Below are 22,919 nucleotides of genomic sequence, written 5' to 3'. Positions count from 1 at the left end.
TTGCAGAATCTATCATTTATGGATGCAGAATTAGGAAGGAATTTATTGACGGTGAAGCGACCGAAGCGTCGTATTTATTCTACGCAGCCAGTGCAAAGTTAGACACGACTTGATCGACTGCGAAGGGGAAGCAAATGAGCCTGACTCCCCCACGTGGGGCTGTAAATTCAGCATTAGATAGTCCATCCCCGTTGACGGATTCTTCTTCTTCTTCTAGGAATCCCAGCAGAGCGCGCCTCCCACCCCCGACCCAAATTGTGGGCGGGGCGAGGAACTTGGAAAGGCGTGATTGGCTCGGCGGAGGCTTTAAATGATTTGGAGGGCTGCAAGCTGCGCCTGGGAGGTGGAGCTTCAGCGGAGCCTGTTGCTTGCGCGGGGCTGGCGAGCTGCGCGGCGAGGAGAGACGCAGAAAGCTGGAAGGAAATTGCCCTCATCGGTTGCTTCCCCCGTACGCCGCCGGTGCAGCAGCGCTTCCCGATTTTTAAAAAATAATTTTATTTTTTTGTTAAACCTCCTTAATCCCTCTTAATCCGAACGCGCAGCGACCGTCCCCTCTGAAGTTCCCCGATGCCAACTTTCCCGCAGCTCGCTGCTCTTCTGCAGCAGCGCTAGCCCGGGACGGGCAGCTGAAGACCTGCAGCCGGCGGCTTTCGACCTGGAGCCCCGCCGAGATGACCCCGAGCGCAGCGTGGCTCGTGTGCATCCTTGGCAGCCTGGTGGTCTCGCCCAGCGCGCCGCTGCAACTTCAGCAGGGCATGTGAGTGGAGCGGACGGGTCTTTTTTTTCCTTAGAAGGGGGAGCTGGTTGCTCAGAGTCCTTTTGCATCTTGTTTTGTGCGGGGAGGGAAACGGAGCGGGGGCGGGTCGCTTTGATCCCCGCACAAAGGGTGGAATGTCTTGGAATTCCCGTTTTGCTCCCCCCCTCTCTAAAGCTGCTATCCTAACCCCATTCACCTGGGCGTATGCTCATCTTAATTCAGCTGCGCTTAGTCCTAAATTTAGGCATGGCTAGGATTGCAGCCTCTTTATTTAATCACGGAATTGTAGAGTTGCAAGGGACCGCAAGGGTCATCTAGTCCAACCCCCTGCATTGCCGGAATCTCAACATAGGACCCTATCCCCCCCCCCATCCAATTCAAAAGCACACCAGTCCCTGCTTAGCATTGCAAATGTATTAGCAGTTTTATTGGGAGAGCATCTGTTGTGCATGCAGAAGTTTCCAGGTTCAATCCCCAGTGTCTCCAGGTAGAGCTGCCTGAAACCCGTGAGAGCTGCTGTTCACCCGTGTAGACAATATTGAGCTAGATGGAGGTCTGTCTCAGTACAAGGCAGGAGGTTCCTGTGTTCCTGTGAATGAGGAAGGTTAATAAAAGGGTGCTGTTGCTAAAGTGAAACCGTCCCTATAGGAATCTGCTTCCTGCCAAGTTTGTCCATCCATTCTATTCCCAATATTGTCAAGTCTGATGGGCAATGGCTGTACAAGGTCGCAGGCAGAGTTCTTGGGCAGAGCCACCCCATACATTCAAAGCACATCCAGCTACACATTTAAAGCACATGCATTACAAACTGTAGTTTGTTAATGGTGCTGGGGACTGCAGTTTTTCCAGGGGAAGCTACAGTTTCCAGGATTCTTTGGGAGAAGTCATGTACTTCAAATGTGTGTTGGATGCGCTTTAAGTTTATGGTGTGGCAGATGTTGGGAATTGAACCAGGAACTTCCTGAATGCAAGACAGGGAGGTAAGCATTGGGGGGGGAGGTGATTTTTCACGATTTAATAGACTAATCATGTGCAAGTTTATCTGTGGCATTCTGCTTTAGTAAATTAAGGCATCCTTGCTCTTTGGGAGCAAGGGAAGTTTTACTCCCTTTAGTCAATAAGCATTTTTCAGACAAAGGACCAGATTCAAGTAAGTTGTTGTGCTAGCAGAAACTAGTGCAATGGGACTTGATCCCCTCTCCTCCCCCTGCATGATTTCTCCGCCTCCCCCTGCCCTCCATTATCTCCAAATCTGCTTGGGAGAGTCAGGAGAAACCCTGGAATAGCAGGTTTGTGTAGAGGGGAGACAGCAGATTGTCCGGCAAGCAGGAATGCTTGCACTGATGGAGCAGTCACCTTAGCGCGACGCTGAATTCCTCCCAAAGTACTTAAGGCGGTATCTCACTCCAGTTGTAAATGCCCTCACTTTGTGGACTCTTGTTGGCTTCTGTGGAATTCACAGCTGCTCTGTGCATTGACAAAATGTCTACATGCATTTTGCGTCTGTGCTGACAAGAGTGTGACCACTTATCCTTTGGTCATGGCTGAGAAAAGCATACTATATAAGCATTTCCGTGTGGAGGTGTGGTGGAAAACCCTGATAAGTTGTGGCTTCTAGCTCTGTGCATGTGTAACAGAGATTCACATTGCGCACTCCTTCCATGTGATTTGTTTTTGGTGTTTGCTGTGAGCACCAAAAACAAAGTGAATTCTTTTGTTAGACCCTTTGGGAACAGCCATAGCTCAGTGGTAGAGCATCTGCTTTTCATGCAGAAGTCCCAGGTTCATTCCTTGGAATCTCCAGGTAAAGCTGGAAATGCCTCCTACCTGAAACCTTGGAGAGCCACTGCTCTACTAAGCTAAATGGACCAATACTCCCTCTTTCTAAAAGGCAGATTCCTGCATTGGGTTTCTTGAGTGATGGTGTATGTAGGAAGGAAGCTAGGGGAGGAAGCTTCCATCAAACGTGTTTACAGTTGCAACATTGCATGCAATCTGCTTTTGCTTGTTTTTGCTTTCAAGTGATATGTAGCGACTTTAATTTTATTCCAGACAGACCAAGAGTATTCTAAATGCTACATCCTTTGGGCAGGACACATACATGGCATGCCCTCATGGTTTAGTTATCCAACAGTATGCCTTTATTGCTATCCTTATAGTCAGAGTCTAAGGTTCTGTGCAGACATGGCGGTCCAGATCGCCAAACCACGGTTTAGGGTTGCAGGAGTTTGCATCCCTTCACTCCTCCCCTTTTCTGCACGAATTTCTTCCTCCCCATAGCTTACTTTAATTGCAGCTTCCCAGTGACATTAATCATTGTTTGGAGGCAAACCCGCTTTAAACCATGGTCAGTGCCGATACCAACAAAACTGCTTGAAGAAAACCATAGGAAGGGAAGAGGTAACTCGTCACCAGTGTGCACAAACCCATAGCATGTCCCTGATCTTCTGGCTTTGGAGACAGGACACATTTCATCTTCTGTAATAAAATGATCGAATTGCTCTTAATGATAATTTCAGTATGTGCTTCATATATGCAGTGGTGATTTGAATTGGCCGCTGTGACAAGAGGTTAGAATCAGGAGGGCTGTAATTATGCTGCATTAATTAACTGGAGTCAAAGAGTGTGGCATTGTGCCTGCTGTGTGAAGTGCCTTGCCTGTTCTTGTGTGTTACCTAATGCTTGAGTGACACTGTCTGGTCTATACTGCAGCCTACAATCGGGGTCAGCCCCATGGCAAAAAGTTTAATTGGATTTCTTTTCTTGACAGCTGCTTTGTGCAATAGCTGCAGACTTCAGGTCTCCGGAGGTTATTGAACAGAGAAACGATTAGGGAGATGTGTAACTTTGCGGTGAGGGCGGGGGGTGGGGAGAAGGGAAGAGGGAGCAGGCTGCTGTCTGTACCTCTTGCAACCATCTTTAGGCAGACTTATTCTGCGGAGCGTCTAAAGGGCAGGTTCACAGTTTCAAACTGCTTTTGTTGATATTAGAAGTCATAGATTGTCACTGCATCTTTAGCACCCCATGATAGTGCTCCTATTTTGGGACTGGGTCATTTTTTAATTTCCTTTTCCCCCTGTGACCAATGTCTACAGCTTTCCATTGGGAAATGTATATTGGTTTTTGGTATTATTATTATTATTATTTACATGAGATAGCATAGTCCTCACCTGTGAACCTTATCCACCTTTGAAAATAAATTTCGGTACAGGTCTTCTACTAATAAATCAGGACTCGTAATTAGGTCACAGATGAACCTAACATGGCTCTCACCAGGGCCATGTCCCATTTTTAATGGTTTTTTCCTGGTAACTTTCATTTTCTTAAGAGTAGGGAAAGGAGGGACAACAGCAGAAACTAGGGAGCACAAAGGGAGGGAAAGTGTACAATGGTACCTTGGTTCTCAAATGCCCTTGTACTCAAACAGCTTGGAACCCAAACACTGCAAACCTGGAGGTAAGTGTTCCAGTTTGTGAACCTTTTTCAGAAGCTGAACGTGCTCCATTTTGAGTGCCATGCTTCTGTTCTGAGCTTCCGTTTTGAGTGTTATTGCTGAGGTCTGTCTGTTTTCGCTATTTTGCATTTTTGTTTTTGCGGCTCTTTTTTTTTTGTTTTTGTGACTGTGTGGAACCCAGTTCAGCCACTGACTGATTGACTGTGTGACTGCAGTACATTGTTTATTGCTTTCATTTTATGGATCAATGGTCTCGTTTGATAGTAAAATTCATGTTATATTGCTGTTTTAGGGGTTGTTTTTAAAAGTCTGGAACGGATTAATTTATTTTGCATTACTTTCTATGGGGAAGTGTGCCTCGGTTTTGGAACACTTTGGTTTTGGAACAGACTTCTGGAACGGATTAAGTTTGAGAACCAAGGGGGAGAGGAGAATAATGGGCATAGTAAACAGTAAACAACTTAAAGTGGTTCCTGTGCACGGTGCTGGGGTCAAAGATGGGTCACAGCGGTGGAAAAGACGGGGGGGTTGTTTTAGAGCAGGCTTCCTCAACCTCGGCCGTCCAGATGTTTTTGGCCTACAACTCCCATGATCCCTAGCTAGCAGCACCAGTGGTCAGGGATGCTGGGAATTGTAGTCTCAAAACATCTGGAGGGCCAAGGTCGAGGAAACCTGTTTTAGGGTATTTATGTGAGGCGCTTAACAAAGATTGATGACTCATGTGGTTACTGTTGCTACCAGTTTCGTATTCTGATTATTGGGTGATAATTGGTGTTAGCATGCGCCTAACACATTGAAGTTCACTTCAGGGTTGTTTTCTTCTGAGATAACTAAAACCTTTTTGGAGAGTCCCACTCCTGAGTGAGAACATATGAAATTAGTGTGGTAACATATCTTTATTTAGTTTTCACCTTTCTCCTAATATTAAAGGCCAGGGCTATCACTTCCTAGTGTGAGGGCAGGGAAACCTCTGGCCTGGGGGGCAAATGCAGCCCTCAAGCCTCTCTCTGTGTTGCCCATGGGACTCTCCCCAGCCACAGCCCCTCAACATGCCTGCTTTGTAGCAGCATTGAGTGGTTTTGCCTGGCTGCAGTGGGTCCTTGAACTCAGATAGGGTCTCATTCTTTGCCTGGGGAAGGGCAGAGAGGTTGTATTTGGCCTGCGGAGACACCAGCCTTTTGTTTTAAGGTCAAAATCTCCATTTGTTGCTCTTCCCACTTTTGCCTCTGGACCCACTGGAATGTGGCCCCTGGATGCTTGCCCCAAAGGGTGAGAGGCCCTCAGGCTGTAAAATGGTTTCCCGCCCCTCTCCTAGTCATGTCCTCTGGGAGGCAAACCTGGATGTGATGTTTTTCTACGATAAAGATGCTGAGAGGTGACGGCTTTGTATTTTAACGATTTTAAAGATTTTATGACACAATCTGAGGTAAATAGTGGCAGTTGCTTCCCGCGTTACTTGCTACATTAACCTTATTGCAACTATCTAAAGAGGTGGCGTGCTTTGGAGCAAAAGTGGCCAGGAATATTAAGACGGTCACACATTTATAAGGGTTGCTATTATGAAGGGCTAGGTTGCTTTGTAAGTCTCGGTGAAAGGAAAAGGGTAAAGGGACCCCTGACCATTAGGTCCAGTCTCGGACGACTCTGGGGTTGCAGCACTTATCTTGCTTTATTGGCCGAGGGAGCTGGCGTACAGCTTCCGGGTCATGTGGCCAGCATGACTAAGCCGCTTCTGGAGAACCAGAGCAGCACATGGAAACGCCGTTTACCTTCCCGCCGGCATAATACCTATTTATCTACTTGCACTTTGACGTGCTTTCGAACTGCTAGGTTGGCAGGAGCAGGGACTGAACAACGGGAGCTCACCCCATCGCGGGGATTCAAACCGCCGACCTTCTGATTGGCAAGCCCTAGGCTCAGTGGTTTAGACCACAGCGCCACCCATGTCCTGTTGTTTATATGCACTCAGCCAAAGTCTCAGTAAGAAGGTGCAAAAATCGACTAATTGGAGCTTCAGTTCACCAACTTGAAGGCTGCAGGAAAACCACACCTGGCTTAAATGCTTCCCACTTCCCATTGCTACATTAAGTTTAGAAAAAGTGCATGTTGATTGCATTCATACAATTAATGTTCGGATTAATTTATTGCGTGGCGAGTTCCCGCCCCCCACCAAGAATAAATAAACACACGAGACACCATAATTAAGGTTAATTGGGCGAATTAGGCCACAACTTTATTGAATTCAGGAATGAGAGGCATTGGCTTAGGCATTGGTCCTAACGACTATCCGGCTCCAGCCCATTTGCTGGAGGCACGGTGAAGGGTTAACACTGATCGGGGGAGTCTCCCGCCGAGGCACGTCGACTAGGAGCTCCCCCGGGTCACCGCTCTGGGGCGTGCCTTTGGCCCACACCTCCATAGGCTTCGGACAGGGCCACGGCCCCCGGAGTCCTTTAACGGACCACCCTTCGTTCACTGGGGGGAGGTGATGGCGTTCCTCCCCCCTAACACATCCTCTTAACCCCTTCTTACCAATGCCTACCGCCAATGCCGAAGAGTTGTGACGAGTTGCTACGAGGTAGGCGAAAAACCAAAAGGCTGGAAATTGCCAATTGGGAAAAATTCCTACCATGCCCCTTGCGGCGACAGGCCGAAGCCCATAGCAAAGTCAGACCTACCTAAAGCCCAACTAAAGGGAGGGAGGGTGGGGAAACGTGGGGCTAGCCGGAGAAGAGAGGGCGAGCCCCCTCCGCTCCGGCCCTAAATAGGGCAAGCCACGCCCCCTCCAGCCAGCCGATTGGCTGGCCGGGAGGCGTGGCCGGATGGGATTCCCCTGCTCTCGCGGGGGCTGAGACCAGCCCCCGCTCACGTGGGGAAGGGCGTGATGCCCGCAACCCCACCTCCTGGGGCAGGCCTGGAAGTGGCTTTGCGTGGCGAGTTCCCGCCCCCCACCAAGAATAAATAAACACACGAGACACCATAATTAAGGTTAATTGGGCGAATTAGGCCACAACTTTATTGAATTCAGGAATGAGAGGCATTGGCTTAGGCATTGGTCCTAACGACTATCCGGCTCCAGCCCATTTGCTGGAGGCACGGTGAAGGGTTAACACTGATCGGGGGAGTCTCCCGCCGAGGCACGTCGACTAGGAGCTCCCCCGGGTCACCGCTCTGGGGCGTGCCTTTGGCCCACACCTCCATAGGCTTCGGACAGGGCCACGCCCCCCGGAGTCCTTTAACGGACCACCCTTCGTTCACTGGGGGGAGGTGATGGCGTTCCTCCCCCCTAACACATCCTCTTAACCCCTTCTTACCAATGCCTACCGCCACCGAGCGGTCGCTCGCCGCCAATACTCTCATGCCTGAATCCACTCCCTTATCCCCTTAGCAATATCCATCAGCCAAACATCGTTACCAGCATCCGAAAGATGCACGCCATCATACCGGTAGAGGGCCTCAAGGTTGAAACGAATGCCCGGGTGGCCGATGACCAACCCCCCCAGGGCTGCCACTCTACGCACCACCGCCCGATCCAAGGCTTTCCTAGCCCTATTCATAGCTATCGGGCACCTGCAATCTCTCCAAACCCGCCTCTCCATCAGCGAGGCCCAAATAATTGTGACATTCGGGTAAGCTGCCTTCAGCTCCTCGAAGTCGCTAAAAATGTGCCACTGCAAATCAACTGCCTTCCTGTAGGCTAGGTCGTTTTCCCCTAATTGTATCAGCAAAGCGTCTGGGGGGCCCTCCACTGCTGCTCTGGCCTTAAATGCCGGCAGCATCTCGGCCCAGCGCATTCCCCTCCGGGAGACCCAGGAAATGGTGATGTCAGGTGGAAAGCCCAAGCGTGGCCCGAGACCGGAATTAATGGCACGGACCCTGGCCCAATGCACAATACTGTGCCCGATAATCCAGACGCGCACCCCCATGTCACCTGTAGGAAATTGAGAGAAAAGGCCATGGTCAATCACCATCACAAATTCTTTCTCAAATAACGTTTGTACGCATCAGACTTCCAGCGACCTAAGTCCCTAATCCTTTCTGCTGTAAGACCCAGGTGCATTGCCGTGGTGGCTGCTCCAATCCTGAAAGAGTGTGCTGCAAAATCTGCTGCGGGGATGCCACATGCTGCTAGCGCTAAGCGCATGACCCGAGTGAACTGGTGACGCGTCAAAGGTAAACCATCTGCGTGGATCAATAGAGGCCCTGCCGAGCTGACCCTCAGGGATAAGAAGCGCCTCGTGTCTTTAACTGGACATGGGCCAGGCATGCCGGTGGCCATCAGCTGAACCAGAGCCCCCCTCCCGTACTGGTCTGTTTTGGAGCTGCGTATCCGTATTACCAGGTCCTCCCGTGACAGGGTAACATCGCTTAAAAGCAAGCCCCGGGAGAAACCGTGCCGACCCGCTTCATAAACTACCTCACCCACGCGCAGAGCTCCAAAAAAGGCAATGGAGAACGCCGCTGAAAATAGGCGCGCCTCGTACTTTGACCAGCATACTGCACGCAATTTTTTATGGATTTGGGAAAGGATGTCAAATGATATCGGCCTTCTCATATCGCAGTTTGGGGGCTGTAGCCTGCGCCAACCCTCTAACGTCCTTCGTATAACAAAATCGTCACAAGGATCTGTGGAAAATACCGCCTTGCAAAAGAATGAAATTGCTGCGGCTTGAAGGTTGAGGGTTCTAGGGGCGCGGCCCAAGCGTCTTAGGTAAACTAGGTAAGATAGCACCTCTGGCTTGACGGGAGGGGCATTGCTCTTGATGGCTCGGGTTTTGTCGCGGAATTTTAAAAAATCTGACCAAGCCTTCTTATACGATCTCAAAGTGGAAGGTGCCAATGAGGCCATTACTCCCTGCATCACTTCTGGCTCCCAGGCCTCTGGTCCCCATGCCTCTGGTCCCCGAGACTCCAAAGATGTTCCGGGAATGGCTGCGGCAGAAGCTCTGCATCCGGTGCCAACGAGCGGAAGCGGTCCATCTGAAAGCGAGATAGGGCGTCCGCGATGTCATTATTTACACCAGGCACAAATTTTGCAGAGAAGTGGATGTTGAGCTCTAAACACCGGAGAACGAAGGAACGCAGGAGGACGCCTACCCTTGGTGACCGTGCGACCTGCCTGGAAAGTACTGCCACCACGGCCTGATTGTCGGTGTGGAAGCACACCCTATGGTTACTAAAGGTTTCCGGCCACAGGTGCACTGCCACTACTATCGGAAAGAATTCCAGGAAGGTTAAGTCTCTGGTAATGGGGCCCCCTTGCCAGTCGGCGGGCCAGCGCTGAGCACACCATTGGCCCCTAAAGTAAACGCCAAACCCCAGAGAGCCCGAAGCATCTGAATGGACCTGGAAGTCAACCAGCAGTGACAAGTTGTCCTGCCACAGGGAAATGCCGTTGTAGTTCTGCAAGAACTTCAACCAGACTTCCAGGTCGGACTTCACTTCCTTGGATAGCCGTACCCTATGGTGAGGGGAACGCAGCCCTGCCGACAACTTCGCGAGGCGGCCGCAGAATGGGCGGCCAGGGGAAACCACGCGGCAAGCAAAATTTAAGTGACCTAACAGTGACTGGATTTGCCTGAGTGTAACTTTTCTTAGGGGGAGCAGCTGCCGAATCAGGTCACCAAGCGCGATGAGTTTTTCCCTGGGAAGTTTTGAGGTCTGAGCGACAGTGTCCAGCTCGATACCTAAGTAAACCATTGTCGTAGCCGGACCCTCAGTTTTGTCGGCGGCTAGAGGAACCCCCAGTTCCCCTGCTAATGATATAAAGGCTTCAAGGAGCTCTGAGCACTTAAGCCTGCTATTGGCCACGAGGATAAAGTCGTCCAGGTAGTGCGACACGCCCTCGGCGCCGGTTCTAAAGCGAAGCGCCCAGTCTAGGAAGGTGCTGAATGCCTCAAAGGCTGCGCAGGCCACAGAGCAGCCCATGGGCATTGCCTTGTCTACAAAATACGCCCCCTCAAATTTGAAGCCAAGCCACCGGAAATCTTCCGGATGAACTGGCAGGAGTCTAAAGGCTGACTCAATGTCACATTTTGCCAGCAGCGCCCCCTTGCCGAACTTGCGTATGAGCTGTACCGCTTGGTCAAACGTGGCATATCTAACTGTGCAGAGTTCCTGTGGTATCGCATTGTTGACGGACCCCCCCTTTGGGTAGGAAAGGTTGTGGATCATGCGATACTCACCGGGCGCTTTTTTGGGGACTATGCCTAACGGGGATATATGGAGGCCTTCAATTGGAGGGACTAGGAAGGGGCCGGCTACCCTTCCTGCTTTAATTTCCTTACTAATTTTCTTTTGGGCGACCTCGGGCATCTCCCTCACCGATTTTTGGTTTGGAGGATCACCTGAATTGGGGGGAAAGGCTACTGGGATCCTGAAACCAGTACTAAATCCCTCCCATAAGTATTGTGCTGCCGTCCTGTTAGGGTAAAGGTCTAAAAGGTTTTTTAGCGGGGTCAACTTGATGGGGGACCAGGCTAAGCCCAGACTGGAATTACTGTCTGCCACCCTGGGGTCCAAATGGCGCTCCGTGGCCACCTCTCGGTCCCTGGTTATAGGCGCCTCTCCCACCCCGAAAGGGCTGCCTCCCTTTAATGCAGGCAGTGGCTGGGTGGTTACCAAGGCATTTTTCGCACTCGTGGCTGTACTTACAGACAGCCCGTGCACAAACCCCCTTGTTGTACTCCCAGCACAGTCGCCTCTGCTTAGCAGTGGTCTTCCAAGATCTTGACGACTCCTGGGGCTTCTTCTCCACGAAGGGACCCACGTGCTCTGACCAGTAATTTTGGTCCCTCAGATCCCAGCGCGTGGACGACAACTGTGATGCATTTCTGCGGAAATCTTCATCATAATTTAGGGCAGCAATATCTCCCGCTAAATCCCGTGCCCTCCTGACATGAGCCAGGTACGCAATCAAGTGCATCGCCCGCTTTGGATAAGCCGCGCTGACGACGCCCATGAACACCTGGAACCCATCCAGCCAGTTGTCAAAAGTACGTTCGGGTCTAGGTGTCCTGTACCTGCGATTACCATACTTGCGCTTCTTCTCTCCTTTACCCATAAGCTTTGCTGGAGGTATCAGTCTGAATATATCTATAAAGTCCCCATTGAGGATTTTATTCCTCTTTCTTGGAGATAAATGAGAGCCTACGATGAAATCCGTAGACAGATTAGTGGACGTTTTAACATCCTGAACCAATGCGCCATCCTTCCATTCAAGGGTCCCGTTAAAGGATTTTCTGTAGGAATTGGCCCTTCTCTCATGCACCCATAAAGGAAGCCCCACACAGTCCTCCCTGTGGCCCCAATACTCCTCCCTAGGAGCATCGCTATCCGAATCGGAAGAAGAAGAGGTACCTGAATCATCCTCTGAATCCGAATGCCTGCACTTCTTCTTCTTCTTTGAGGTGTGCTTCCTCTTCTCTTTCCTCTTCCCAGAGTGGCTCTCGGGTATGGCTTGATCCGGAACGGTGATCGCCTGCGCTGCTTGCGTCCCCAGGGCTTCCTCGTCGGAAGAAGAACTTGAGGCACCCTCGGCTGGTGCCGTCTGTAGTGGCGGGTTCTGAAAGAGACTCGGAACACCTGGATCCTTTTGCAGATTAGTAGCCCCAGGACAATGAACGCAAGCCTTACCCTTTCTGCCTCCCCTCGGGGCCCCTTTTGCCTTGCCCGGGACGGCCGACTGTGCCCGGGTATTCCTTTTGGGCCGGGGTGTTGTCTCCTTGGCTGCTTTCAGCGCTGCCACCGTGGCTGCAGAAGTGCCGGGAAGATGCACCTCGTTGAGTTGTGTATCCGGAATGAAATCCTGTGTGAACGCTCTTGGTGCCTCCGGTACAGATACCGCCACCATCGGTGCTGCTGCCGATGGTGCCCCTGGCGCCAGCACTGGAGCCGCTGTCGCTTGCGCTGCCGGTGTTGCTGCCCCTTGTCCTGAAGATCTATGCCTATAGAAGTCCTGAAACGCTGTGAAAAAGTCTGCCAAGGCTTGAGGGTTACTTGGGATGACAAAGGGTTGGGGCTCCTCCTGATTCCCCTGAGGCCCCCCAGATGCAGTGGAGTTTACTTGGTTTCCTTGACCAGACATAATGCGAATTAAGACTCTTGCTTACCCTGATCAATGACACACCAACCACGTCGCACAACTAATGTGCGTAGTTTCAGAAGGAAACAGAGGCAGACAGTGAGCAGAGCAATCCAGTAAAAGAATAGCTATGCGTTCAAAATTATAGTTGTTATTGATATACGTCAAGTTTTATTTATTTATTTATTTATTAGCTTTTTAATTTTTAGTTTATTTTATTTTATTTACAAAGTAAAATAATATCAACAAAGTAATATAAAGTAATGAAGCAGGAAAGCAGTGCAGGCTGAGTTGCCTTATGCAGTACCTTGCAGATCTAAACTGCTCCTTAAATCTCCCTTTAAATTTACTTCCGCACCAAATTAGAATTTATTTAAATACAACAGGGAGATAAGATCATGGAGATAAGCCTAGAAGTTATGAAAATCAGCCTCCTGTGCTTAGCCTTAGAGCAATAAACAGCAGAAGCACTCACACTGAGCACTGAGTATCCAATTCCCACCACAGAGTGCCTCACCTAAAATGGCCGCCGGGCCAAACCACGTGGTTAGCTCAAAATGGCGGCCGCAACTTCCTGGTTACCAAGCAACACAGCTATCAACTTCCTGTCCCTGGCTGCCAGCGTCCTGCCCCTGTGTTTGAAACAATAAACCTCAACCCGGGCGCGCTAAATAAAATCAAATCGGCAAATCAAATCATACTACACCATACACACCAGTCACAGGCCGACAGGCACACACCTCACTCCCCTTTTCAATGCTTCAAAACGAAGACCTGTACTGATTTAAAGGAATATTCCCAGAAAAATTGCCCCTATTAAAATGGCGGCCGCCCCCCTGGTCACGTGGCCCCTTAAAGGGCTATTAGGAAGAGATCGTTACTAAGCAACCCCGCCGCCCCTTCTCACTAGCTTCAGCGGCAAGTAACACACAGCCGGCGTGCTGCTAAAGGATCCCCTGGACTCTCCCAGATTTTTCAACTCACGTGTGTTCCCTGGCGCAGAGCAGCCGGTGCACAATACCTCCTAGACAAGGACACGTCAGCTGCTACCGTTGCCTTTACCTCTCTTAAGCCGATGTGGAGAAAAGCTGCGCTGAACTATGCCAAGCAGCCTCTTTCAGACGAAAGGACCTATGAGAATAAAGCCCACCCCTGCGCTGCGAGTGATTTCAGCCCGGGAAAGCTTGCAACTGAAGCTGCTCTGCGAGTGATTTCAGCCCCAGAAAGCTTGCAGTTGAAGTGGAGCTTGGACTCCAGAAGGAATTAAATTTCCTTTAGTGATTTCAGCTCGAAATGCGAACAGCAGCTGCAGCTTCGCCCGGAAAGATCAGTGCCTGCTGCACTGAAGCTCCACGTGGCAAAAGAAAAAAGGCTCCAACGACGACAGGATCAGCTGGGAAACGTGGGGCTAGCCGGAGAAGAGAGGGCGAGCCCCCTCCGCTCCGGCCCTAAATAGGGCAAGCCACGCCCCCTCCAGCCAGCCGATTGGCTGGCCGGGAGGCGTGGCCGGATGGGATTCCCCTGCTCTCGCGGGGGCTGAGACCAGCCCCCGCTCACGTGGGGAAGGGCGTGATGCCCGCAACCCCACCTCCTGGGGCAGGCCTGGAAGTGGCTTTGTCATGCAAACAGTAATAGGCAACAGCCTACCTTCTAAGACACATGGAGGGGGCAACAATGTGTTGAAAAAATTATCTGTATACAGTCGCACCTTGGATTCTGAACAAGTCAAATGTTTTGGCTCCCAAATGTTGCAAACCTGGCAGTGAGTGTTCCGGTTTGCGAACGTTTTTTGGAACCCAAATGTCCGACGTGGCTTCCGATTGGCTGCAGAAGCTTCCTGAGGCCAATCGGAAACCGTGCCTTGGTTTCCGAACATTTTGGAAGTCGAACGGACTTCCGGAATGAATTCCATTTGACTTCCAAGTTACGACTGTGTGTATATATAGAGAGAGAGAGAGCACTCCAGTAGAAGAAAATACTATTTCTACCAAGTGTAAAGGAAAAGGAGTATGTTCCCAGCCGAGATGCAATTGATCAGTTCTTTTTTAAAACTTTCGAATTTGAGGAAACACTTTCACATGGCGTTATCTTCTCAGGAAACCTCTACATGCTACAGAATATCAGGGAATGTTTTAGGTACATATCTGAGAGACTGCCCCCCTTCCCGTACACAATAATATTCCAGGTATTAAGATCGGCAGAGGGAGCCCTCTTGTAGTTCTACCGCCCTCAGAATGAGGGGTTGCCTCCTAGGCCTTGTTATCACTCCCATGAGATGACTGCAGCCAACTAGCTACCAGGCTAACTTTACGTTGCTAGTGTTGGTGTATGAAGCCAGATGCAGTTTGGGATCGGGTCACCTAAAAGATCATTTCACCCCCTTATATATCCCATTGATCACTACATTCTGCAGGAGAGGGGCTTGCACAGATGCCATCCCACTCAGGGGTCCATTCCATGTGATGTAGGCCATCTACCCTTTGCCTTAGCACCTGCTTAGGGAAGTTTTTAATGTTTGATTCTATTTTTAATATTCTGTTGGGAGCCACCCAGAGTGGCTGGGGAAACCCAGCCAGATGAGCAGGGTATAAATAATAAATCATTATTATTAGTAGTAGTAGTAGTAGTAGTATTTATTGAAGTCCTTTCTCTTCCAACAAGCCTTTTTAGTGGAGATTTTTTTAAAAATCCCAACGTTTTTCTACTTTGGTTTAGAAATAGTATTCATATAGGTTTCATTGTGGATGCTTTTATTCTTGAATTGCTTCAGGCTGTTTCATGGGAAGTGATTCATAATGAAACAAATAAATCTAGAACATACAGCTTGTACACTGAAAGGGAAGGCAGATGATGGTGGGCAAGGTGTTGTTAAAGGAGGCTTGCCCGCTCCTTCTGATTTCCTCATTGAAGAATCCCTGATGAACTTTGGAGGAACTCCAGGGTTTCCTGGAACACATTAGATAGATGATCCCATCAACTGACGTCAGTGAGTGCATTCATTTGAGTTAGTCCAAGGCTCTCACAAATGCTGCATGTAAGATACTGATTTTCGTATTTTCAAATAAAAAGAGTGCATCAGCTTTGTTCAGTAGTCTTATCTTCTCTCTGTTTCCTATATAAGCTTTGTTTAAGTATGGTAACCTTAGAGTGATTGATTTATTTTTCTGGTAGACTCCACTGTTCTGAAATCTAATTGCATCCCCTGTTCGTTGTTTATATGCACACAGCCAAATTTATCTTGCATTAACTGCATATAGCCATTGAAGGTAGGTGGTGGCATAGATAACATTGAACTATGTGCTGGTTAAATACATTGATTGATCAGTGTTCAAGTGAACATGCCCGGGTGCCAGGATGACGCCAACTTTTTCACCATTTCGAGGTGCATGGAGATCATTGGATCTTGACTGTTTTCACAGACTAGCAACACATCCTATAGATTTTTATCCATTATATTTTATCTGCACAATCAGAATGAATTTTCAGGAACCAAAAAGTTGTATAAAAATGACTTTCGAGCCGTCTGGCCCCAAAATGGCAACTAGATATTCCGCTTTCATAACTGTAACCCTGGTTTAAGGAGCCATTTGGCACCTAGATTATATTTCTGAATTTCGAATGCTGTTGATGTAGTTTATGTAGTATAATTTCATGGCCAGAGTATATTTTGAGTGGAATTAGATAGCTGTGAATACCTAAGAGCTGTCCTGAGTCAGACAAAAGCTTATGTAGTCCTGCATCGTGTTACCCACAATGACCAACCAAATGCCTGGTGACAGCCTACAGGCAGGGCATGAGTCCTATAGTCCTTGGCTCCTTTGGCAGTGTATAAATTCAATTTAATTAAAAAATTCAGTTAAACAGTAACCCTTTCCTGCTGTTCCTCAATGATTGGTACAGAGGTATGGTGCCTCCAATGCTGGAGGTACTAGATCGCCATTATGCTCACTCTACGTGGGGCTGCCCTAGAGACTGACCCAGAAACTCCAGCGAGTGCAGAATGCTGCAGCGAGACTCCTTACGGGGTCCTTGCTGTGGGATCACATTCACCCCATGCTATACCAGCTGCACTGGTTCCTGGTGGAATACAGGATCAGGTTCAAGGTGCTGGTTTTAACCTTTAAAGCCTTATACAGCCTAGGACCTACGGGACCGCCTCTCCTGGTATGTCCCACGGAGGACCTTATGGTCTTCAAACAAAAATACTGGAGGTCTCGGGCCACAGAGAGGTTAGGCTGGCCTCGAACAGAGCCGGGCTTTTTCGGCTGTGGTCCCGATCTGGTGGAACGCTCTGTCACAAGAGACTAGGGCCCTGTGGGACTTGACATCTGTTCCACCAGGCCTTTGGCCAGGGCACAGTCTGACCCCCTTCTTCGGTAATCCTCACAGAACTCTAGCCCAATGGTTGTCATTAATTTGATTTTGAATTGATTTTAGAATGCATTTCAATTAATTGATTTTATGTAAACTGTGTTACTTTTATTGTTAGACGCTCTGAGCCCGGCTTTGGCTGGGGAGGACAGTATATAAATAAATTTTTATTATTATTATTATGCCTAGCAGCCATCTGTCTTACGTCAGGTCTGTTTCTAGGGCTTTGTTACCATGTGTAAGGAAGTACAGCAGTCAGTAAACCAGAAAGGGGAAATCTTTGGTCCTCCCAGACGGAGGACCAGCTGATGGCCAGCACTGATGAGAGTTGTAATTCAATAATCATAGAATTGTAGAATTGGAAGGGATCACAATGGTCATCTAGTCCATGCCTCTGCAATGCAGGAATCTTTACCCAACATGGGGCTCAAACCCACGACCCTGAGATTAAGTCTCATGCTCTGCTGACTGAGCTATTGAGAGTCACAGGATTTCCCCTGCAGTAAATTCACATCTGTCTTCTGCTTATCCATATTTCTGAGCAGCTGTAGGCGAGTATGGTAACATTTGATTTGCCATATATTTGGAGACTGACAATTGTGGTTTTATAGAAGTGGCAAGCTTTTAAATGCATGCTTCTAAAACATTTTCACCAGCAAGGTTGAAATTAATCTCCTTGGTATGTATAGACAAACCTAAAGCCTGCTACATCTTCATTTATTTCTTTTACTGGAGATTATAGCATGTGTTAATATATATACATAGTCATTGTGAGGGGGTTTTGTGTTTTGTTTGCTCTTGCCAGAGATAAGTCTCCGCAATCAATTGCGGGGAAATTGTACAGATGAGAACAGATCGGCCTGAAAGAGCAATTGAGATTCCAGAAGCTTTGATTCCTATGGACAGTTTGAGATTTAAGAAGCTGGTGAAAATGATGCTTCGATCAGGGAAGAAAACCTTTGGGCACAGACGAATATGCTTCCCCAGGATGAGCGCTTTCAGCCTAGGTTAACTCACTGTGTCCTTCTGCCAAGCACCAAGGATGATTTTACTGCACCTTTAGTGTTGGCCTGTTGTAAAATGATCATATGTACCCATCCAAGAAAGAGGAAAAGATAGATGACAACATGATGTACAGTACAGAGCATATTAGCACATGCTGATGCACAGTGGCGGTCAAAATCTAAAATTCGGTTGCGTCAGACTTCGCTTCCACTTGCACAAGGAGCTTTCTGCAGTCTCCTCCCCACTCTGGCCCCTGATACTGGCTTGGGGTGTTTGTGTCAGGAGAACCCCACAGAATAGCACACAAGGGGAAGAGAGATGGGGTCATTTCATCCAGGAAGCTGAAATCCTTGTACAAATGGAACGACTGGAAGAACGCAACACTGAATTCAGAGTGCCCTGAATTATTGCAAAACATCAGAAATCTAGCTTGTAGGAATTGCAGGTTACAGTGGTACCTCGGGTTACATACGCTTCAGGTTACATATGCTTTAGGTTACAGACTCTGCTAACCCAGAAATAGTACCTTGGGTTAAGAACTTTGCTTCAGAATGAGAATAAAAATCGTGGTCTGGTGGTGCAGCGGCAGCAGGAGGCCCCATTAGCTAAAGTGGTGCTTCAGGTGACGAACGGACTTCTGGAACGAATTAAGTACTTAACCCGAGGTACCACTGTATTAACCTTGATTTGTGAAATTGTGCTCCCAAATTTTAGATCCATTTGCACATGTGCTTATGTCACATGATGGCTTGTCAGTTAATGACTTGAAGCAGAATGTGTGAACATCATCCATGGAAATGGATTGTCACTGTTACTTAACCTTATAGAATCATAGAATCATAGAGTTGGAAGAGACCACAAGGGCCATCGAGTCCAACCCCCTGCCAAGCTTGTTGGGGAAGGGTCCATAGCTCAGGGGTAGAGCAGAGGCTTTGTATTCAGAAGGTCCCTGGTTCAACCCTCAGCTCCTCCATGTAAGCAGGGAGTGTCTCCTGTCTGAAATACTGGACAGCTGCTGCCAGTCAGCATAGAGCTAAATGTACCAATAATAATAAGAAGAATAATTTTTTATTTGTACCCCGCCCATCTGGCTGGGTTTCCCCAGCCATTCTGGGAGGCTCCCAACAGAATATTAAAAATAGAATCAAACATTAAAAACTCCCCTAAACAGAGCTGCTTTCAGATGTTTTCTAAAAGTCAGGTAGTTGTTAATTTCCTTGACATCTGATGGGAGGGCGTTCCACAGGGTGGGCGCCACTACCGAGAAGGCCCTCTGCCTGGTTCCCTGTAGCTTTGCTTCTTGGAGTGAGGGAACCGCCAGAAGGCCCTTGGCGCTGGACCTCAGCATCCGGACAGAATGATGGGGGTGGAGACGCTCCTTCAAAAGATGCTCCATGTTATAGGCTGGTTCATAGAATCATAGAATCATAGAGTTGGAAGAGACCACAAGGGCTATCGAGCCCAACCCCCTGCCAAGCAGGAAACACCATCAGAGCACTCCTGACATATGGTTGTCAAGCCTCTGCTTAAAGACCTCCAAAGAAGGAGACTCCACCACACTCCTTGGCAGCAAATTCCACTGTCGAACAGCTCTTACTGTCAGGAAGTTCTTCCTAATGTTTAGGTGGAATCTTCTTTCTTGTAGTTTGGATCCATTGTTCCGTGTCCGCTTCTCTGGAGCAGCAGAAAACAACCTTTCTCCCTCCTCTATGTGACATCCTTTTATATATTTGAACATGGCTATCATATCACCCCTTAACCTCCTCTTCTCCAGGCTAAACATGCCCAGCTCCCTTAGCCGTTCCTCATAAGGCATCGTTTCCAGGCCTTTGACCATTTTGGTTGCCCTCCTCTGGACACGTTCCAGTTTGTCAGTGTCCTTCTTGAACTGTGGTGCCCAGAACTGGACACAGTACTCCAGGTGAGGTCTGACCAGAGCAGAATACAGTGGTTATCTGCCAGTATAATCCTCAAACAATGTACAGTAACAACCGAGGCATTGGGAAAGTGTTCTGCCAGTGACCTTTGGCTGTTTCACACATGCAAGTCATCACAAATTGAGAACCAAAACACAGCCATCCCTCGAAATCCACACTGATTTATTTATTTTGATGCAGTTCTCCAACGAACCATTATCTACAAAAATTCATATATTAGGGACAAGTGTGCATAAGTATGATTATATTAGTGAGTACAACATACAGAAGTGTATTGGGGGAATCTTTTGCAAAAATGTGTACATTGGTCAAAACCGTATTTTAAAAAAAATTTGTTTGTTAGGAGAAATTCACTCTAAAATGCTGGTGAATTTTTGTTAGGATTTTGCAGTGTTCCTGTTTGCAGCTTGCTGCAGAAATGTGGAGAACTGAATTTAAGCTTTAAAAATGAGGCAATGAGAGAACTGAAATTGACACATCCTTCTAAGCTACTGGCGCTGTTGTTGTTTTATATTACATTTATATCCTGCCCTTCCTCTCAAAGGAGCCTAATAGTTAAACAATTGGGAGTCAGAAACCCTTTCTGATCTACTGCAAATCACCCAGAGATCTGCCATTAGATCCTGCCCTACCATTTCCTCCCCTTCTCTGTCCTTGATGGCTGGGAATCTCTATTCCCCTGCTTTTGGCAGGAGGCAGGGATGTCATGTTAGAGATGGGGGGAGAAGCAGAAGAACCAGTTAATTGTATGAACTGAAGAAGAGAGGGAGAGAGAGAGAGCTATTAGCTGGCTGTAAAAAAATAAATATATATTTTGGGTTGCAGGGACTCTGTGAACTTTGCACAATAATGATGCGTTTTCTGCCAGCTTTGAAGAATCAGCTTACTTCCACTCACACAGTGCTGGCTTATTTTGTAATAGATATATTACAAAGACATCTTAAATATTCAGACCTGTGCTTCCTCATTCAAGAAAATAAAACCCTATAGCATTGCCCCTGGAACGTCTCACTGCTTGCGGGTGGTGGGGTTGCTGTAATGTGGCAAATCAAGTGTATCTTGACTTCACAGGGATCAATAGTGTTCAGACAGCAGACGCTTCAGTTGACCTGATACAAGCTGGGACACCTTCTGTTTAGTGGGGGCGTGAAAAGACTCTTCTGCTGAATTTAGACCCTTACTATAGTGTGTTTAGCACCTACTGAGCAGCTGCCCACTAAACAGTTTGATCATTTTTCAGTTAATGCAAATTCATAGCACAATCTAAACTTCTCATCCTATACTGGTTATATTTGAGCAGGCATGTCACCCGAGGGCATTCATCTTCCTGCTTTTTAAATCCATTCGATTCATGTTTCTGGATTCTGGTTGGGGGAAATGGTGACTAGATGGCATATTGAAGATTAGCCTCCAGTTTCCAGACTCCCTTCCTTTTTAGGGAACATGTTTCTGGATAGCTAGTCTAGTGTAGTGGTTAAAGGACTGAGTTTCTGGTTGACTGCTTCTTTGCCATCCTTATTAGGAGGACTTAGATGAGCCCCACCACATCAGCCCTGTCCTGGCCCCACCTGTCACCTGCCACTTGCAATACAAGGATAATCAAGTTTGTAATTCAGGTTAGGAAGGGCTACAGTGCTGCTGTATGGGAAGTGCAAACTTCCTAAAGCACTATATATATAAGTGCCTAGTACTTAGCAAATAGACCCTTCTTCTGAGAAGCCCTTTCATGGCTGGCATTGCAGAGGATTGAGTTCATTGTTGAGTTCATCAAACCATACTCTGTGTTTGCACTTTGTAAGAAACCTTTGGACAAAACTGTATCTTAGAAATGATTTCTCTCTCTCAATAACACAACACACTTGCTTCTGCACAGCAGCCAAATCAGGCTCATTTGCCAGGTGGGAAACAGTGGGATTATATAAACTCAGAAGCTTCTACGCTGATCAAAAACCCCTTACAGCTCCAGAAATAAATTTTAAGTTGGGAGATAAACCATGTGGTTGGCTAGAGATACACCAGATTATGCATTTTCTAAACCAACCAAATATAAGGACTCAAGCATTATGCACCTGAATTAGTTTTGAGCAACTACTCAACCAACCCACTGGGAAAGGGAAGCATCCCCCAACTAGATAAAATCCTCACCACAATTGGATAAAATTAAGACTGAAATGGGGGAAAGGTTTTGGAGACTAGAGGAACAACTGTGGGAACAAATTTGGAATCAGCTATCATTTGGATCCCTCCAAGAAACTCAAGAAAATGTTTTAAAGATAGCACAACGCTGGTACATGTGCCCAGCCAGGATATATAGAATTAATCATAATTTGTTGGTGGGAATTCAATTTACCTGGCTCTCTACGTGTGGTGGTTTTGCCCAAAATTTACTCCCTTTTGGGAAAAAGTTTTGCAAGCAATTATTCAAGTGATGGGACTATTGCTACAACCAGACCCAAAATTAGCCCTATTGCCTCATTTTACTTAAGAACATCACCAATAAAGACCCCAACCTCCATTAACTGCAGCTAGGTTAATGACTGCAAGACATGGGAAAACTTTAAACACAAATCTTTTTGAAGCCTGGATTTCACAAGTATGGGACATTGTGCTTATGGACAAATTAACCATTTCACAAAAGGAATATCGATTGGAGTGGGGGGAGACTCACACCTTTTATAGGACATGATGTCCTTTTATTGACTTTGTTAAGACAATCGAACATGGTTTTCACCCTCCATTGACTCATGGAACCTTATGGAGAGACACTTTGGGAGAGATTGCCTTTCCTGGAACGTCTAAAACTACAACTGTCAGACGCTATTTTTTTTTTCTGTACAACTACTAAGCTATGTTTTCCTTGTATGGACATGTTACATTACTTGAAATTAAAAATCAATGAAGGAAGAAATGATTTTTCTCGTATTGCTTGTCAGACTTTCAAGGAATCATAGAACTGTACAGTTCGAAGGGACACCAAGGGCAATCTAGTCCCCATGCAATCCAGACCCATTCAGGACAGGTGGTCCTCCAACCTTTGCTTAAATACATACCAGGTTTCTTCAGAATACAGCTTGGAAATTACTGCTCCGCAGTATATAGTCTGAAGCAGGGATGGGGAACCAGGAGTCCCCAAGATGTTGGAATCTCTCATCAACCCCAGTCAGCATGGGCAATGGCAGGAATGATGGAAACATTAACCGAACATCTGATTCCCCACCCCTGGTGTAGGTTTGAAGCAGGCCCCCATTGGAAGGGACGACAGTTGTCCCAGTGGGAGCCCTTAAGTTCTTATTGACTGTGTTTGGGAGCCCA

General features: G+C 47.7%; 2 protein-coding genes across 9 annotated transcripts in view; one reads left to right on the top strand and one right to left on the bottom strand.

Annotated features, from left to right (window-relative positions):
- Positions 1-349: 349 nt before the first annotated feature.
- LOC308478297 (uncharacterized protein) overlaps positions 350-22,919 on the top strand; it is a 241,812-nt gene continuing 219,242 nt past the window's right edge. For all 8 annotated transcript variants that reach the window (XR_013987025.1, XM_081007739.1, XM_081007741.1 and 5 more), the window contains exon 1: positions 350-757. Coding sequence is in view for 7 of the 8 variants with exons in the window: in XM_081007739.1 (XP_080863865.1) it covers positions 672-757 (86 nt within the window). In the remaining variant the exon portion in view is untranslated. The remainder of the gene's footprint in view (positions 758-22,919) is intronic.
- Positions 6,413-12,445, bottom strand: LOC308478371 (uncharacterized protein). Its single transcript, XM_081008027.1, has 2 exons — positions 11,571-12,445; positions 6,413-9,191 (listed from the first exon to the last, which is right to left on the bottom strand). Exons 1-2 carry the CDS (start codon positions 12,295-12,297, stop codon positions 8,182-8,184), a joined length of 1,737 nt encoding a protein of 578 aa, XP_080864153.1. The 5' UTR covers positions 12,298-12,445; the 3' UTR covers positions 6,413-8,181.

The sequence above is a fragment of the Podarcis pityusensis genome (assembly GCF_964106645.2).
Source record: "Podarcis pityusensis genome assembly, chromosome: 5".
Taxonomy (NCBI): domain Eukaryota; kingdom Metazoa; phylum Chordata; class Lepidosauria; order Squamata; family Lacertidae; genus Podarcis; species Podarcis pityusensis.
The sequence above is the reverse complement of the archived record's forward strand: the minus strand, read 5'-3'. Positions and strand labels throughout refer to the sequence as shown.